The 19,342-nt window shown below is 51.5% G+C and overlaps 5 protein-coding genes across 5 annotated transcripts; 4 read left to right on the top strand and 1 right to left on the bottom strand.

Moving 5' to 3' along the window:
- Positions 1-76: 76 nt before the first annotated feature.
- MGYG_04100 (MYB DNA-binding domain-containing protein) lies at positions 77-6,740 on the top strand (the record flags this gene model as incomplete). The annotated part of the gene is made up of 3 exons (XM_003173878.1): positions 77-4,249; positions 4,312-5,773; positions 5,797-6,740. 3 exons carry the CDS (start codon positions 77-79, stop codon positions 6,738-6,740), a joined length of 6,579 nt encoding a protein of 2,192 aa, XP_003173926.1.
- A 610-nt stretch (positions 6,741-7,350) lies between these two features.
- On the bottom strand, positions 7,351-8,427 carry MGYG_04101 (hypothetical protein; the record flags this gene model as incomplete). Its single annotated transcript, XM_003173879.1, has 1 exon — positions 7,351-8,427. One exon carries the CDS (start codon positions 8,425-8,427, stop codon positions 7,351-7,353), a length of 1,077 nt encoding a protein of 358 aa, XP_003173927.1.
- Positions 8,428-8,935: 508 nt separating this feature from the next.
- Positions 8,936-10,059, top strand: MGYG_04102 (deoxyhypusine synthase; the record flags this gene model as incomplete). Its single annotated transcript, XM_003173880.1, has 2 exons — positions 8,936-9,148; positions 9,205-10,059. 2 exons carry the CDS (start codon positions 8,936-8,938, stop codon positions 10,057-10,059), a joined length of 1,068 nt encoding a protein of 355 aa, XP_003173928.1.
- Positions 10,060-12,104: 2,045 nt separating this feature from the next.
- MGYG_04103 (CAMK/CAMKL protein kinase) lies at positions 12,105-12,970 on the top strand (the record flags this gene model as incomplete). The annotated part of the gene is made up of 2 exons (XM_003173881.1): positions 12,105-12,776; positions 12,839-12,970. 2 exons carry the CDS (start codon positions 12,105-12,107, stop codon positions 12,968-12,970), a joined length of 804 nt encoding a protein of 267 aa, XP_003173929.1.
- Positions 12,971-14,376: 1,406 nt separating this feature from the next.
- MGYG_04104 (MATH and UCH domain-containing protein) lies at positions 14,377-18,982 on the top strand (the record flags this gene model as incomplete). The annotated part of the gene is made up of 4 exons (XM_003173882.1): positions 14,377-15,091; positions 15,158-17,290; positions 17,356-18,346; positions 18,406-18,982. 4 exons carry the CDS (start codon positions 14,377-14,379, stop codon positions 18,980-18,982), a joined length of 4,416 nt encoding a protein of 1,471 aa, XP_003173930.1.
- Positions 18,983-19,342: the final 360 nt, after the last annotated feature.

A 19,342-nucleotide genomic window follows, 5' to 3' on the forward strand; every position in this document is an offset into this window, starting at 1 on the left:
TCACCAAAATCGGGAAATCACGTGATAAACTCTATTTCCTCGAATATTACATAAACATTGATGAAGTCACGTGTCTATGGCTTCTCGATTCCCGCCGCGGGACCGCTCACCACCGCCATCTAGATATAGTGATAGGGGGCCGCCGCCGCCTCACGGGCCGTCGCATATTCCTTCAGGGCCGAGGGGGAACGACGATGTTAATTCTACACCACTAGGCCGGGACCCTCCCCGGGGTCCGAAGGCCCTGATCGACTCCTCCAGAGGTGGCCATTTCCTACCATCTGGTCCAAGAGGAAGAGGGTTCCCTGGCCGGAATGACTTCAGAGACCGGGATAGGGATAGAATCGATCCCCGGGACATGAGAGATGGCCCACCACCCCGACGAGGCGATGGAGACCGTGACTGGCCTCGTAGGGATCGTGGGTTTGACTCACGAGATGGTCACGGCCGGATGGGGTTCGGTCGAGGACGATCGAGATCTCCTCCCATGAGAGATTTTAGAGACTCCAGAGATAGCGGACCCAGAGAGCTGGATATACCACGCCTACGTAGAAATTCTAGGGATGGACCAATCTCGCTCAACACTCCACTATCAGACCTTCCTCCCATGCGAGGAGGATCGATGCGAGGTCGTGGGCGCGGTGACCGAGATCGAGGCCGAGGAAGAGGTATGCCTTTAGAAGACAGAGATCTATTCAGAGGTCGAAGTCGGTCTCGTGACGGCTGGCGAGATGTCCGCATGGACCGAGACAGGGACCGTAACCGTGACCCACGAGACCGGGATAGGGACAGAGATCGAATGCTCGATCGAGAACTCGACAGGAGAGAGCGTTTCGACCGCCGTGACCGTGACGATGATAGGTGGTCGCAGCGCGACGACAGAGACAGGTTTGAACGGGCGGAGCCTTGGAAAAAAGATCGACCGCTAACCCGTATCGATACCAAGACATCTGGTTCGCATTCTGCCAACCCGTCTTCTGCTGTATCACAGACTCCAACCCTGATATCTGTTGGTGCGCCAGGAGTTGGCCTTGACGACGAGGCTGTTGCTGCTGCCGCAGGGCCCCGGAAGGCTGGCAGTACATCTTCCACCCCCAGAGAGTCAAGGCGGCCCTCAGAAAAGACAGAACATGCCACTCCCATACGTACACCTACACACATCCAGTCAACGCCGGCTCAACCAGAACCACCCTCTGAACGGCCCACGCCCCAGTTCTCTCCTTCTCCTGCTGCCCCGGAAGTACCTGCCTTCGGTTCCCTTTCTTCTGCTGGCCCGGCTGCTCCCGCTACCGAAACTGCGACCCCTGAACCATCAAGAAAGTCATCACAGTCGGACGCGCCCAGAGAACGTCCTGATCTATTCCCCTCAACGCCCATCAAACCTCCGACTGCCCCTAGAGCCGATAGAATAGATGCACAGCAACGTCCGGACCGGAGTAAAACTGAAGTACCACTTCGATCCAGTCGTCCGCCATCAGCCTCCCCGGTAGTCCAACCCAGCTACATGCTTGACCACAGTCACCCTGTCCCCGCCCTTGAACGAGGCATCTCCCACGAGCCCACACCTTTATCAAATAAAGTCAAGGACTCTCGTTCTTTATCTAATGAACAGGAACCTGACCTCTTCCCATCATTGCTTGGCCCTTCGACCTCTAGTAACGCTGCTACCCCTTCATCTACCCGCGCCTCGTCTCTACCGACACAATCACAACCACAACCGCAAAAATCCCCACCACCTCATTCAAACTCGCTTTCTCCAAACTCCCAGCCTGCATCTATACCTACTGGACCAAGAGCACAACAACAGCGCTCCGCTGGTCAACGGCCTGGAGCCAAAAGTAGTAATCAATGGGTCAGACCAGGGTATGTAAATAGAAGACTGTCCGCTACTAACTCACCATCAAGTAAGAGAGACCTTTGGGATGATGGGAACAAAAGACCGGTGCTTGAAAGCCCGTTCGTACCAGAGGGTCCACTCAGCGGTAGCGGTTATACAGGGGATGAGATTAAGCCCTCTATTACTCCCGTGAATGAAGAAGAGGGTGAAAAGAAAGAGAAAGATAAAGAGGAAAGGAGAGAAAAAGGGGAGGAGAAAGGGAAGGAGAATGAGAAAGAGAAGGAAGGCTCTGAGCCTCCAAGAGAGGCCCCACGAGACGAAAACGAGAATCGGCCTTCGGTGGGGGAGGAAATCGAGGAGCAATCTCGTGATGCCGATAATGATACAACGATGCTTGATGCACCAGAAGCTGGAGAAATTCAAGAAGCGGAAGAAGTGCGGGAAGAGCCAGAGCAGCAGATTCCAATGCTTTTCGACGAACCGAGTGACCAGCAATCTGACGATGACGATGCCCTTGATGAAGAAGATTTTAACCAATCCGAACAACGTTTTGAGAAGGAAATGCTGGCTCTGAAATCAGAAATTCCACCACCTGTGCTCCTGGATCCGGTTGTGGTTGATCTTCTCATGAGGATCCAGATGCTGGGGATGATAGCTGATGGTGCCGCACCAGCAAATCTTGATCAGCCAGGAGCTGCCGTTGAGGTTGAAAGTCCCGACAAGCCCGCTTCTATTATCCCCCTATCGGGTAAAGAAGCGGAAGAGGTCGAACTTGTGGAAGAAATAAGGCCTATCGAGAGTGTTGCCGGGACACCTGTGACAATACCTGTCATTGAGGCGAAAGCGATTGAATCACTGCCATTCTTACCTTCTGGTCCACCCACCCCTTTCTCAGACATGGAAACATTACAGGAAAATTATAAACTTCATGATCGTATAAAGGATTCGCTATTGGAAGATATCATCAAACAGCGAAGTGAAGTTGCTAAACAACATGCAATTTTGCGTGAGCAGTACGCACGGCACTACAAAGCCTGGAGACTGAAAGTCCGTGAGATGGACAAAAAGAAAGAGGAAGCGAGGAAAGCCGAGTCGGAATTATCCTCGACTCCTCCGCCGTCGGCGGCAGCAGCAGCAGCTCTCCCTGTAATCGAAGGAAGACGGGGATATAAATTGAACAGTGAGCTTGACTTTCAACTTGCTTTAAAGGCATCGGCAATCACTGCACAAGAGGAATCGGAACGTCGTCGTGATCAAGAGGCTACCGTCCACCCCGACATGACTCGTGAAGCCCGTATCCCGGACATGCTAGACGAGTACCAGAAGAAAGCAAGCCTGTACCAGGATACTAACCAGATCGTCGATCCCGCCGATGCTTTTACCGTCTTTGCATTCCATCCTCCGCCTAACGACTTTACGCCCGAAGAACATAAAGCCTTCACCGATGCATTCATGGCTCATCCGAAGAAATGGGGTAAGATTGCTGAACTACTACCAGGCCGTACATTCCAGCAGTGCGTGATGCATTACTACTCCACTAAGGAGGAGATCAAGTATAAAGCCAAGCTTAATAAGAAGTGGACACGCAAGGGACGTGCAAGGAAAACTGCAAGAGCTCCAAGATCTAATGCTCTCATGGCAGATCTTGGGATCCGCCCTGCTTATGATGCAGATGACACCGAGACACCTGTTGCTACTGACACTGGTAGGCCAAGGCTAAGACGGGCAGCCGCGCCCACATTTGGCGAGTCAAACGCCGACACAGAAAGTAACACCCCCACACCGGCGTCTGGGAAGCGCGGAGGTGCAAAGGACTCTGGCGATCAGTCTACTGAAAGAGCCCCAGGAAGACGAGGTGGTCGTGGTGGCGGTGGCGGCCGTGGTGGTCGAAGAGGGAAGGGAGGCGGTCAGCAAGCTGCTTCGAGAGCGGAACCTGCACCTTCTACATCTGCAGCTGCAGCTGCGTGTGGTACTTTGCCTGCTGTCACTCCTCTGCCGAAGCCTGAGGCGGATGGTCAAGTGGACATGTTGGTTGATGCGGTGTTGAAGGCTAAGGAGGAGATGGAGAAGCCTGTGGAAGAGACTATGGTGCGCTCCAAACCTGGTAGAAGTTCTCGGAACAAGGAACCGCAGCAGCAGCAGCAGCAGCAGCAACAGCAACAGCAGGCGCAACAACAGCAGCAGCAGCAGCAGCAGGCGCAACAGCAACAGATGCAGCCAGTAATCCAACCGGGTCTAGAGGCCCCTGATCCAGATTCAAAGGTAGGCCTGGGCGATGGTGGGTATGGCTCACTGCAGCCTACAAGCTATTGGTCTGTGCCTGAGGTCAGGGATTTCCCAGACTTAGTGGCGCATTTTGGCAAGGATTTCGAGGCTATTTCTCAATTCATGAAAACAAAGACGCCAACCATGGTATGCATTACTAATTGGACGATTTAATGGAGCCGCCTGGATGCTAACAGCATTTTGTATAGGTCAAAAACTACTTTCAGCGCCGTGTTGACTCTGGGAAGACAGAACTAGAAGAAGTTGCATTGATAGCCGAAGCCAAGAAACTGCGAGGCGAGCCCACAGGACCCCTACCGACCCCGAGTGTTAGCTCAAAGCGACGATATGATGCTGCTCCCTCTTCTCTTGCGCCACGAGCTTTGGCGCCCAATATGGAACATGCCGATGTGATGGATAGGACGTTAGCGCCTAAGGGCAAGCCATCTGTTATCACTATGGCTCCTGCATCGGCTGTACTACAACCACGTCAGGGTATGGAGAAAGACCGGTCGCAACCAAAACTATACCCCCTTGTTCAGGCTCCTGCAAGTCAGCCCAACCTCGCTCCCACTGGTGATGAGCTCCACCAACGTTCCGTCAGCACCTCACAGTTGCCTCCGTCCCATCGAAATCAACAAGGGCCAAGGATGGGTTATTTCACTGATGAACGTAGAGACGGCCGCCCTCCCGTTCACATCGCTGCTCACATGCCAGAGCAGGACGTGAAGCCAATACCCTCGTCATTGACCGGCCAAGTAAACCCTGGTATGTCGTTGCAGGCTCTCCCGCGACAAACCCCGAACGTTGTGCCCCAAATTCAAGACCTTGGAGAAATTCCACGCTACGGCCCACTGTCGCAGCCACCAACGTTTACTCAAGGACCATACCTGCAGCCGCCAGGTAGTGCACGCAATACCTCGACGACGCCGCGGCATCACTCTCGTCGCTCAAGCCGCACAATACCTTCTGCTGTCACCTCTCCAGTTCAAAGGCACATTAAGCTCGACACCGACCCAAGCGGGATACCAACTATGGAACGGCCCGCCCCAATAGGCCCTCCGGGGTACCTGACTCCCGGCCATTCTGTGAATGTCGGTCGGCAGGGCCCTACTCTTACCCCGCCCACAGACCATAGTCGAACGAGAATAGCTGCCGCACCAGTTGCACCAACAGCGCCAGAGCCTCAACGTCAAGTTCCCGCCAAACGTTCGAATATCATGAACATATTGAATGACGAGCCAGAAGAACCCCAGCCAAGGAAAAAGTTCGCAAGCGAGCAGTCAGCGCCCTCAGTTGCCATTGGACCTCCCTCACCATCCCGGCCTGTTTACCACGGGCGTCATTCCTCGTCCTCTCAGCCGGGTCATTCGGAGGATCAACATCATTATCAAAGGCAGCAGCAGTATTATTCCGGTCCCTCGCAGTCTCAACATCACCAACAGCAGCAACAACAGCAACAGCAATCCAAGTGCAATCTGGGTCTGGTGGACAATATCCGGAGCCTCCTTCCACTTCAACAAGAGGTTCAACTACCCAGGATTGGATGGCGAGGTTTGACCCTCGTGAGCAACAGCAATCACATTCAACATCCTCCACCCCCTCAATCTCCAGATTGCCTAGCTATAATCATGGATTCCCTGGTTCTGGGCCTCATACACCTCACTCCGTGTCAGGCCTTCAACATATGTCAGACCAGTCTCAAGCTGCCTCCCAGCCACGCCAATCGTATTCCCACCAGGCCTTGCAGCAGCCGCCGGTGCAGGGATTACAGGACCGAGGTCAGCAATCGCAGCCGCAGCTAGGACCCGCAGGGCGGGAATCCCCAGGGCCTCGCCATATCCAGGCCCACCCGCACACTCGGTCGCCCGTTCAGCGACACAATGCTCCGTACTCCAGCAAAGTCTCGCAGCAACGCTCTGCGTCACCCTTGCCATCCGGCCCCAGCAATATGAACCCACATGTGAGCCAGATATCGGGGTACAACCCCTCTGGAGTCAACCATCATAAACCTTCTCAGAGCCAACATCAGCCAGGGCCCCCGCACTTACTGTCCCAGTCCCACCAGCATGGGATGCACGGAAGTAACGGGTCGCAGTATGGTTCGCACGTCCAGCAACTGTCCTCATCCACTTCACGCCACGCACCTCCACCATCTGTGATGCAACAAGAACAGCAGGTGCACCAGCACCAGCATCACCAGCACCAACACCAACATCAACGCACGCATCAGTCGCACCCACACCATCAGCATCATCAGCATCAATCCTCCCTCTCTCTAAGCCAGCGTAGCAACTCCCCTTTTGGCCACAGCCCACATATGACTCCTCAACAAGTCTCTCATACTCAAGGGATGCCTCGTGCTGGGGGGCCCTTATCAGCTTCCAACACTCCTAGTCACCCAAGCATGGCTATGGGAAGATCATATACCCCGCCATCAAACCTGGGTCAACATCATCCACAGAGCGGCTCCAATAGTGGTTTACCCTACTCCAACACACCATCTCACGCACTACACCAATCCGGCCAGTCAAATAGCATCCACCAACAACATATACGGCCCCGCCATGGATCAGGTGGGCCTCCACCTTCTGGGCTAGGTCACCATAATATTTACCCACAAGAACCCAGACAATAAAACTTGCTGGATAAATGTTCAATCATATCGACTTTTTTCAATTTTTCTTGTTCTTGGCCGCCTTTGGCCTTGTGTATTATCATGATGTGTACGGATGCCCTGACGTCTCTGCCTAAAAAGAGGATACTGCATAAATAATTATCCTTCTTCGTCTTTTCGTCTGGGTATATTCAATTCAGTCCTTCAAGCCCAATACCCTTTCCTTTTGCCCTTTATTTCGTTTATCTCTGATTTATCCTGCATCGCACTGTCGCTTTTTTTATTTTGTTACTGTTAGCCATTCTTATTCTTACGGACATTGGCCGGTCTCTGTGTTTCGGGATAATTTTTTTCTTGTATGCATATAGGGTTTTAAATGGTGGGATGAGATAAGATGGATTGATTGATTAAATGCGGATCCGAAGCATGGACATGGGATTGGTTCATACGTTCACATATCATTAATCGTTGATAAATACCTGTATATCTGTGTTCATTTCTACCAAAGCTTGAAAAATTATATAGATAGTCGTTAATGAGATTGAACATGTCTGGAATATCTTTCTTCTCTCATCTACGAGTACAAAACATCCGGAGGTAGGTACGATTAAATTTAGCAATGCTACTACTATCACATTCGGTCCTTTTTCCTCCCAAGTATAGACCTGTCTATCAGGATTTTCAAACCTGGTGGAGGCTCCACGTCGCGTAAGGCATCCACATCCAGCCCCTTGCGCAAAAATATCCTCTCATGAAGTCGTGGTGGAAAGTTATCAGCTTTCTCCTTCAACTCACGGTGTAGGGCATCTTTCATCCATGGGGACCTGAAAGCAGCCTCAATTTCAACTATTGTCTCATCCCAATTCCGCGGTCTTTCTGGGCAATGGCACTTGGCAAGCCGAATCGTTTGGCTTATAGGAATAGGCTTCAGTATAATTGGCAGGCTCTCGCATTCGTCTGGTTCTTCGAAATGTCTACATAGTGTGGTCCTCTCCGATGGGCTTCCAGATGAACTAGCTGGCGCTTCAGCAAGACGGACTGCTGGTACAAAGATATACAGGTCCGTTAGCGCTGGGAAGGAATTGTACAAGGCTATGAAAGTCTCTAGCCAGTGCAGCTCGTAGGTAAACATAACGTCATCTATCTGGTGGAAGAATGACCATTCAACTGCTAGGTGCTGGATGCGCCGGCGGTATTCCCAGTTGTCTGAAGAGGCCCAGCAGAAGCTATCCCTGATTTCTGTGCCCAATAAGGGGAAATAGACAATATCAGAAGAGAAATCGAACCATACGTCCATCGTGGATTCTTCGTCATCGTCGAAGAGAAGAGAGGTGAATGCATGGCCTAGTTTTAAGAACACGCGACGCGAATCACGGCAAACATAAGCCATGGCTGGAGCAGGGCTTTGAATTTGTGCTGCCGGGAACGTCATAAGGCTAGGCATATACTTTCTGGCCGGAGCTGGTGGGGCGATGCCGTCACCTCCATACATGCTGGCAACCCGAGAGACGGCCTCGATTATCCGATGGGCGTGTTGAGCGATAGCATCTTCCTCGACAAAGCCTTCGATAACTTTTTGGGTCGGGGCAGTGGCATAGAAGGCTTCTTCCCAGATCATGAGCTGCAGTTCGGCAGGGAGCTTTCTGAATTGCGGGAATGAGGTTGCCACAGCATGTTTTTTGGGCTTTCCACCGCGAGACGTGGCCATCTTTTCATGGCTCCTAGACGAGCTGGCATCGACGTTGATATCTGCAGTTTTTTGGTCCTGTCAGATTTTTTCGTGCCCTCTTGTAACTCGTCAAGTATGCGTCAATGAACGAGTTAAAATCAATGTAGCACCTGACGCGAAGAGAAACAAACGCGGCTTTTTGGTTGACGAGCCAAGCGACAAGCGAATAACCGCCGAGCTTGATTCTAAATAGTAAACTCTATTTCACGTGACTATAAACAAAATAGCGTTTCTGGTAAGTTATTAGTCAGCTTAGAGTCTCTAATTCTTTATTTCCTTTTTATTTTGTGGTGGGATGAAGCAAATGACAAAGACGGCGTCGACGTGATAGATAAGACGGCGATAGGGAGAAGGAGGAGAAGGAGAGGCATAGGAGCATAAGTGAAAATCAGTTCAAAGGCGACTTTGGGTAGCCGTTACGGCTGACGCTCTCCAACGAGTGCTGTGCGGTGAAAAAAGGCCATGAAGTGACCAACGACACCCCGCCATGATGTCCGAAAATACTGCGCCGGAGGGCGCCAAAGCAGCTGTGCTGGTTCCGTCAGAAGCCATTCCGGAAGATGCAAAGCAGGTCAAGGGGCTAGATTTTGATCAATATGCCGACAGAGACATTACTGCCGCGGAATTAGTTGAGAACATGGCCACAATGGGCTTCCAGGCCAGTGCTGTTGCCGAAGCGGCTCGTGTTATAAACGACATGGTAACGGCATATCTACTCCGCGTATAAACCAAAGTATTATCTAACATATTATGTAGAGAGCCTGGCGCGACCCGGAAACCGGTGATAAGACTACAATTTTCCTTGGATACACCTCCAACCTAGTTTCCTCGGGTCTGCGAGAAACAATACGCTATCTGGTTCAGCACAAACATGTCTCTGCTATCGTTACGACCGCCGGCGGTATAGAAGAAGATTTTATTAAATGCCTTGCTCCCACTTATCTCGGCAGCTTCTCTTCTCCAGGAGCTGGTCTTCGCTCCAAGGGCCTCAACCGTATTGGCAATCTTGTCGTGCCCAACAGCAATTACTGTGCCTTTGAAGACTGGGTAGTACCTATTCTCGACACCCTTCTCGCCGAACAAGAAGCCTCAAAGTCGACAGAAACGCCTATCCACTGGACACCAAGTAAAATTATCGCCCGTCTAGGCAAGGAAATCAACAATCCGTCATCCATATATTACTGGGCCTGGAAGAACTCTATCCCCGTCTTTTGCCCTGCCTTGACGGACGGCAGCCTCGGCGACATGATGTATTTCCATACTTTCCGCTCCTCTCCGGACCAGCTACGAGTGGATATTGTCGAGGACGTGCGTGCCATCAACACTTTAAGTGTTCGCGCCAAAAGGGCTGGCATGATTATCCTCGGTGGTGGAGTGGTCAAGCATCACATTGCTAATGCATGTCTGATGCGCAACGGTGCTGAGAGCGCGGTGTATATCAATACAGGCCAAGAGTTTGATGGCAGCGATGCGGGGGCTCGACCTGATGAAGCCGTTAGCTGGGGAAAAATCAAGGCTAACGCAGACAGCATAAAGGTCTACGCTGAAGCAACAGTTGTGTTTCCTCTCATTGTGGCCGCTACCTTTGCTTCCCAGAAAAAACAAACTTGAGATTGCCCTACGAGTATATACGAGGTGATGGAGTTTATGGCTCTCCTTGGCATCCCATGCAGCCAGCATACAGGATGTTAGTATCCATCAGTGAGAGGATGCACAGAAGTACACTTCAGGCTCGCACATCTGATGTTTGTTTAGGACACCATACAATTCAACGGATATGCGCTCATCGGCCATATAGATGAAGTACCTATATCGACGATGTTCATTGCTTCCTGAATCATGAAGCTGCTCGTTGCCAAGGATAACGATTGGTTAACAAATAGGCAGGAAGGTCACCAAAAGTAGCTTAAATTACCATATACGTACATCTCCTTGCAACTCAGGGTAGCTTTGGCCACCACTACTATTACTACTACTATGGGAATCATGGCCGTGAGACCAACCTCCCGCTTTTAGTATCCTAAAAATCATCATTTTGGCCCTGGAATCTGAAGCCTCGAGCACAGCAGTCAGTTTCCATGATAATGCCGGTTTACCGCATTTCATTGGGGAGTATAAACCCTTCCTAATATGTGGCTATTTCACCACCAGTTCGGAAAACGGATTGACAGACCGCTTTGGCCTATGGTCCTGCTGTCATATTAGTTTTACGATATCATGTTGGTATAACGCATGAGAGTTTTGGGTTTTACTTACGTGGCCCGCACTCTTCCTCTCCTCATCCTCCAATCTTTGCGCCCGCCATTCCTGCCATCGAGCAATCACAGCGCAAACGGCGTTAATGCCGTTGCAAGTTGCGTTTATGATGTTTGGCCAAGCCGCGTGGCTTGTAACTAGGGAGCCGGGCTGGCTCACTTGGCCCGTGCTGTGGAACTTACTGCAGAGTTGGATACCTACGTGGGATTTCTCTTATGGCAGGAATGGAAGGGAATGCCCCTATCGAGGTCTTTGTATCCATCGCCCCCGAATCTTCCTGCCACATATCCCAGCGGCCCCAATTTGGACAATACCCTCGGAAAACATATGTGTATTCGCTCCCATGTTGAGGAATACCGTGAAGGCAGCCTTCAACGGCTATTCTTCGAGGTTTAGTCATTAACTGAATATGCCATTCAGCCAAAAGTGGGTGCATAAGTGCGAGTACAGCGATATGGGTGGAGTACCAAATTCAAGACGGCGGCGTCACAGAACAACGACGGACGGCACCACACGACGATTGCTTCATAGTTCATATTTCAGGAGTCACCATTCCCTGTGTTAGCTTCCTTAGCGACGACATTACAAATGCGGGTCGCCAACTCGTCATCTGCGATGCCCAGGGCCGTCTGAAGAGTAGGGTAGTAGGGGTATAATTAAGGCATTTGCCTAGGATGGATGGTGTAGTACTAGAGTGAGTACCGTCCATGGGCGATCTTCTTGTTTTTCAGTCTTTGAACCCAGCATCATATGCTGCAGAATCTAATAATGAGGCCCTCTTCCAGGAGGCGGTCCCAGGTCTCCTGCAGTAGAGTCATCACGTCCGCAGGGCCGTGGCTGCCGCAAGGAGAGTCCTCTGCCCGGTGTGGACTTTTGATGAGCAAGAGCTTGACAGCTGTTGAAAGATTAGAGTGCGAAGTTTGAAAGATATACACACGAGGTGACGTCACTAAATGCTTAAGTCACTATCCTAAACTAGTTTGGTCACTAGCTAAAGTGAAGTTACCGAGGTTACCGAGTTAGTTACCCACCAAACTCCAAGCCTTAAGCAAAGGATACAAGGCGTTAAAGCAACTATTGGTTTGGCTGGCATGGCCCATTGTTACTTATTAAATAGATGAAATTAAAAATCTGCAACTACATTCCAATGAGACAACTGACGAGGACGACTTCAGGTTTTAAAAATGGCATGATGTTGGCGCCGTCCTTAACTATAGACAAAGGCAGTGGATTCGTGTTTGTACAAGTGAGCTACATTGGAGGGGATCAAAATCGCTAAGGCTAGACATAACCAAAGACAAGTTATGCATGCTGTATGGACGGCCGACGGCCTTATACATCCGTGTCTAGTTCTGCTAATTGCCAACTGTAAAGTCACTTCACGATCCAAAGCAGCCAGCATGCCGGGGCTCAACTTCATCTACGAGTACTTTTGCTATTTTGTGCCTATTCTAACTCGGGCCTCTTCATCGCCTACCGATACAAGCAATCTTAACCTTCTCATTCTCCAAGTGTTGACACGCTACAGCGGTTCGACCATCTACGGGGTTGGGGGCCATTCCGTCTTGATATCCATATCCGATGAGCTGGCCGTGAAGGTTGCCTACAGAGCGGGCGGAGAGCATGTTCGTCACGAGCAGTCCGTCTTCGAGCTCCTGGAGACAAAGCCCTGTCCATACATAGCTCACTCTTACTTCTCCGCGCTAGACATGATATTTATGGAGCTTGTCAAGAACGGCACGCTCTATGATCGCATAAGGCAGGTAGACCCTATCCTAAAATGGATGCAGCAGCTCGCCGAGGCAGCAGTGACTTTGGAGAACATAGGATACGCCCACGGAGACATCAACCCTCGAAACATCCTCTTTGACGACGAGGATAACCTTCGACTAGTCGATTTTGACGGAAGTAGAGGTGGGCGAGGAGCCATACGTCATCGCTACATGAACTACGGCAAAGCGGGACCCGATACGGAACAGTTTGCCCTAGGATCAGTGCTCTGGTACCTGAGTCGGGGCAAGGAACTGTATTCCGACATTGATGGGGTAGAGAAGGTCAACAGGCGAGCCGGTGTATCTTTCCCGAAGTGGACTCCGAAGATCCCATAGATGCGATTATCAGTGACTGCTGGCAGGCTAAATTCGAGTCAATGGCAGCACTGGCTAAGCGGGTTCGCCAAGTCGCTTTCGACAAGAGCTTGGAAGAGAAGAAGAGTGTGTGTGAGCAGCACTACAGCTCTCTCCGAGCCACTTTAGATAGTAACTAGCTCATTCTGAACTGTTAGAATCGTCGCTTTTTAACTACCCCGTAATGAATAGCATATAGATACATTGTTGATCGTTGGTGTTTGTTTCATCGTGTGTGCTCGTTTGGTCAGGTCAGAGTCGCATGACATGGCGTTGTTCCAGGCCCTAGGACGCGACCAGCAGATCCATCTATTTGAGTTCATCGTCAACAGGCAGCCTCGATATGTCCTGTCGTGAAAAAGTCTCAAGTCAGCTAAGCGCCGGGGCGAAGGTGTATGTGTGCGTGCGTGCGTGCGTGTGTGCATGGAGCAGTTCCAGGGAACAAAATCTGCCATAGCTGTGCCGCCATCTAGGCAGCAGCATGGCAGCCTGCTCCCAGTCCATCACCAAGCAAGCCAGGGTCCTTTTTTGTAGTTACCTGAGTGGTCTCGACTAAACTTCCGTATCCTGGATAGTTAGTTAGATGCTGGGGCAGTGGATCGGTTCCACCCTGGAGGTCAAGTCACCAGCTTCAAGGGTGTTTGTTCTCTTCGGCCAGAGCTCGCGAGCCAGTCAGAGCAAGGAAGACGAGACCGTAGCCTAAGTAGAGCCGAGTCAGCGAGGAGTCATGGCCATGAATTGAGGGCTTGTCTGTAGGGTACCGGAGTGTACGGAGGAGCTGGGCAGACAGGCAGATCAGGTCGACAGGGAGAGCCACACCGGGCCAGCGTGTCTCCAGCCAGCGATCTCCAGCGTCTCCGCCATCCATGTCTCGCCGGCGCCCGCCTGTCCTGCCCTTGGCCCTTGTCCTGTCCGTGAGCGTCTCGCCGCTGTCGATGGCTGCCTTGCCTTGGTCCTGCTCGCGGCCGGCGATGCTGGTTGGACGGCGAGCGCAAGGCGGTTAAACCCTCTTTTGGGGCTAGCGGCCTCCCTTAGTCACGAAACCTTCGGGCGAGGTCAGCTAAAACGGTGAGCCCCAAGGGAAAGCCATCATCATCGCCTTTCCATCTTCCACCTTCCACCATCCACCTTTCCACCCGCCCAACACAGCATTCTTCGCCTGCAGCCAGCTCGCCAGCACCACGGCCGCTCCAGCAAAGAGAACGCCCACTGTATCTCTCGAGTGTCTTGCTTGCAGTAGTTAGATTAGCCTGTCTCTGCTGGCTGGGGTTGCTTACTCTTATCTCCGCATAGCTTGTCAGTCACAGCTGTCTCATCGTCCTCTGCCACCTCGCACCAGCTAACCAGGTCTCTTCTCACAGCTACCAGCCGAGATACATGCTCTGGCGGCTCTGTTGATGTGCTGTCTGCCTCGTCTTTCATCCGTCAGCAAGCTAGAAGAGCCGAAGAGCCTATCTTTCAAAGATCAGAGTACAGCCTAGCCTCCCCCAGCCTACGCACAGCCATCCTCCCCTTCACGGCACAGCCTTTCAGCTCATAAGAGCCAATGGAGGTTGCCGTGGAAGCTCAGCGAGCCTCACTCAGTCATCAACCGGCCCCTCCTTATACCTCTTCCCCTCAGACTCATGCCTCGGAAGAGTCAGAGCCACAGCCTGAGTCCCGGGATCGCCACCAGGACGAACAGACTCAGGACCAGCCACTACAGAACGGCATCATGCCCACTCTAGAAAATGCTCCCCCATCTTCTGCTACACATAGCTCTGCTACAGAAACAGAGTCATCAGCTCCTGACCGACCGGTCGTAGAAACCCTTGCACCGGTCTCGACTGAGACAACCGAGCAGTCAGTCAACACTCAGGTTGTCGAAGTCATCGAAACCCCTGCAGCGGATGCTCCCGTTGTGAACGGAGAGCCAGACACGATGGAGACCGATACCGCCGCAAATGGCGGTCAGGCACCCGCGGATGGCCAGATACAGTCTCAAAACGAGAATACGCCGGTAAACGGCACCACTGAACAAGATGATCGGTCACATCCTCGAGAGAACGAGGAACCCTCAGAGGAATCTTCACCTTCTACTGCTTCAGACGGGTCGACAGACTCCAGCGAGTCAACCGAACGAACGGGAGAAGATTATGACGAAGAGGACGAGAACGATGAGCCGGCCTACTGGGCCGAGTACAAGGAGGACACCTCCGTTGCAGAGGGAGACGAGCTCAAGGAGATCGAAAGCGGGGATGCCGATCACAGTGCTCATGAATGTAAGCGTCACGGTCACCTCTCGGCAAGCATCCGGCTATACATACATACTAACCTTTTCTCGATAGACGATTACATCGAAAAGTCATTCTACCATGAATTAGACGACCCAGAGTATAAGCCGATAGAGAAAGCCCGTATAACGTGGAAGATAACGGGGATCCGGGGTACCAAGGAAAAGCCTAACAGAGCTACCATCATTCGGTCTCCACCGGCCTACATCGGCGGATACTACTGGACGCTAAAATTCTTCCCTCGCGGAAACAGTGTGGGATCCCTCAGCGTCTATCTCGAGTGCTCTCCAACGCCGCCAGTGCAGGATAAGGTTGTCCTCGAGACTGAGTTCAGAGTCCTCAAGGGGGCTCCCGATGCCGTTTTGAGCGACTTGACCCCAGACCAGGAAATTAAGCTGGCTGCCACTGTCACTCCACCACCCAAACCCGCCACACCTGAAGAATCTGCCAGCAAAAATCAAGAAAAGGACCGAGAAGAGCTTCCAGAGGTAGACAGCGAGGAAAAGACAGAGTGCGAATCGCCCTCCAAGCCGAAACCGGACTTCCGTATCTCGGCTCAAATCGGAGTCGTTCTTTACAACCCAGAGGAACCACGGACAGGTTGGACTCAATCTTCCTGCCACCAATTCAACTCCCACAACTTTGACTGGGGATGGACGCACTTCCACGGACCCGGACCGTGGAACACCATCCACCTCCGTCAACATGGGCAGCGCCAGGCCCTCCTCCGCAACGATACGCTCTGTTTCGACGCATATATCCGCCTCTTCGATGATCCTACAAAGTCCCTATGGTGGCATTCCAGTGATTCGGAGCCTATTTGGGATTCTTACTCCCTTGTTGGCCTCAGGCCTATGGGCGATGTGTCAGTCAATTACTGCCAGCACACAGCAGGCTTGGTGCCTTGGCTTCTCCTAACTCCGTTCAGGGATATTGTCAAGAGCATCGGTGTTATGGACCATCTTGACCATATAGCCGCGCGCCCGAAGCCAGTGTGCGAGGCACTACAGGTTATCGTGCATGAGATGACCGCGGAGAACATTGCCTCCGTACGCACCGAAGGAGTGCGACGGGCGCTGAGATACCTGCTCGAGGGCTCAGGAGATGTAGTCGAATTCTGGGAACGCCTTCGACGAAGTCTACAGATCGAGCTTGCTGGCACCGATGCCATAGAGAAGCTTGCCTCCATTTTCGACAGCCCGCACGATGACTCAAAAATGTCAGATGAGTCGCTGAATATGCTTCCTCGTGATTTCAACAGCCGCATCCGCATCACCTCGGAAAACACGGAGAGCATCCAGTGTGGTGTCACAGAATACTTGAAATCCCGGGAGGGCAAATGGTCACTCCCTCCCGTCCTCCAGGTTGAGCTTGCCCGCCAGAAATTCGATAAGAAGGCTCGCCAATGGAAATTCCTCGTCAACCGTGTACACCGGAACGAGGAACTTGATCTCTCCAACTTCGTTGACTCTGAGGCTCAGGGTAAATATACATTGTTCAGCTTCATTGCGCACAAGGGTCATCGGACATCACGATGGTATTACCCTCTTGTCCGCCCCGGTGGTCAAGGAACACATTGGCTCGCCTTCAAGGGAGAGGACCCTTACAGAATCGAATGTTTAACCGCTAAAACTGCTGCGGAGAGTTACGAAGGCTTAGATATCGCGGAGGTCGGAAACGGGGAGCCCGTCAACGCCGAGATCGCAGTGGCGTTTATCTACATCCGCAACGACCTGCAGGACCAATTCTTGACTCCCAAGCTTGATTCGTGGACCCCTCCGCCTGCATGGCACCGTTATATGCAGGCCATCTCACCTGATAAGTCGGCCGTTAAACCAGACGAGCAGATTCCAGTTGCCTTCTATGGTTTAAACGGTGTGTCGAAAGATGCACGGAATCCAGCGGCAGCATATGATGTTATTGATCACCTCAATTCAGAAAAGGACACCACAACAATGACAGTTCCCGTGTCAACGACCGTTGGTGAATTGAGGGCCAAACTTGCCGCCCAAATCTCGACGGAGGAAAAACCAGTCACCAGCGAAAGAATACGTATGTGGACTGTTGGAGCACCGCATGAGGTCCGTTTGTTCAATTTCAGCATGGAGCCTCTGGTCTCTATGGGATCCCAGCTTTTGAGTCTCGGTTGGAATGCCTTGCGCATATGGGTTCAAATCCTAAACGAGGGTAAGCATAAATAAAAATTGAATGTCTTGCAGAATATAGCATACTAACTTTGATTTCTCTTTCAGAAGATGTAAAATACTTTTCTATCCCAGAGTTTGTCCCTCCACCGCCCGTTCCCAACGAGGCAAATGAGACGAAGGACGATGTACCAGCTCCTCCTCCACCACCTCCCGTTCAAAATGAGGAGCAGCCTCAGCCAACCCAGGAGGCTCAACCTCCAAGTCAGGATGAAGATGTCGAGATGAATGATGCTAGCCCCGAGGAAATACCAATTCAACCCCCTCAGAACCAGGACGGGCAAGAGCAGCAGTCAGACAACCTCCCTAGCGCGCCAGAACCGCCAGAACATGAAATGTCCGATAACGCTCCTGATCAACCTGAGACCAACGGGGTTGAACCTACCCCTGCTCCTGAAGGTCAGACTGATGAACAAGCTGCCAACGAAGCCATAATTGCCTCAATAATAGCCCAGGATCTCGCACTCTTAGATGAGTCACAGGAGATGGACACAAGTGAAGGTTATACAGATGCCAATGCAATTCCACCACCTCCTCCCGCGGTGGTGGAAGAAGTGTCCACTAATTCCGCCGGAAATGAAGCTGAAGAAGGCAGAGAAGCTCAAGAACATCATTCTGGCTCCGAAGATTCGCAGATGGAAGGCTCTCCGATTGTCGAATCACGCAACAACGTTCCTGAAGAAACAAATGCTCAAACAAGCCAGGAGGAAGCACAAAGAGAAGAGCCTGCAGTCCCTGAACCTCCAGTAATAAAATCAGATCTTATTCTTCCATGTGACCAAGTTTACTACTTCGTCCAAGAATTCGATGCGGATAGACAGACTGTCGAAACCGTTGGTGCTTTCTTCGCGAGGTCGTCCTGCAATGTTCGCGAGGAGGTTCGCAAGACACTAGGGTTGTCTGAGGATCAGGGATATAACTTCTGGTCCCGCCGTAAGGCTGTGGCCTCGGTTCACAGCGTTTCATCGAGTCACAGATTCAGAGATCTGATGAACGATGTGGGATGTATCATTTTTGGAAAAACCATCCCCAAGCGCCGGTAAGCAACGAACACGAAAGATGAGTTGAACAAAAGATACTAACACATTATTTAAATAGACAAACCGAGCTTGTAGAGGCAGGGTGCTTCCTCTCTCCAGACCGTCTGCTAGAATACCTCTGGGCGGTTGCTCGTCAACATCCTATCAAATCCTTCACTGGTAAAAAGACCGTTGAAGCCATTCTAAATGGCGAATACTACTCTGGTGACCTCTGCAAGGGCTACTACCACGGCAGCGGAACCCACATCTCCGAAGCCGGTGATACCTACTCTGGCGACTTCGTCCAAGGCCGGCGCCAGGGCACAGGTACCATCGAACACAGCTCCGGTGATACATACACTGGTGACTGGTTCGAAGATCAACCTCACGGCCAAGGGACGTGGGTCGAACACAAGACCGGCAACAAATATGTTGGCGGCTACCGTAACGGTAAACGTCACGGCAAGGGAGTCAGTTACTGGGAAGTAGCTGACGAGGAGATGAACCTTTGCCAAATCTGCTATACCGAAGAACAGGACTCACTGTTCTATACCTGCGGACACGTCTGTGCCTGCGGAACATGCGCGAGACAAGTCGAGATTTGTCCCGTCTGCCGAGAGAAAGTCATCAGCGTCGTGAAGATTTTCAGATGTTAAGAAATGATATCTATTCGCATATCATATACCATAAACCGAATACATCAATACAACATCCTACCACCCATACATGGACTGAGAATTAAACCATCTTCTCCCCTTTTCCAACCAACTCCTTTATCAATCTCATTTCAAAATCTCTCCCTAGATCAAATGGTCTCTTTAAATGGCGTCCTGTCTTTTACCTGAGCCAATTCCAGCAAGTTTACTCCCTTTTTTTTTTTTTTTTTTCCCACTTTTAATCATGACTTGAACGTTTGGTGTGGTTTTAACCTCCACGATTCCCTCCCCCTTTTTCTCCCCGAGTTTAGGCTGTGTTGATCTTTTTCCATTATCTTAACCCAAGTGCTGCTTTTACCT

This window comes from Nannizzia gypsea, genomic scaffold (genome assembly GCF_000150975.2).
Source record: "Nannizzia gypsea CBS 118893 supercont1.3 genomic scaffold, whole genome shotgun sequence".
In the NCBI taxonomy this organism is placed as follows: Eukaryota; Fungi; Ascomycota; class Eurotiomycetes; order Onygenales; family Arthrodermataceae; genus Nannizzia; species Nannizzia gypsea.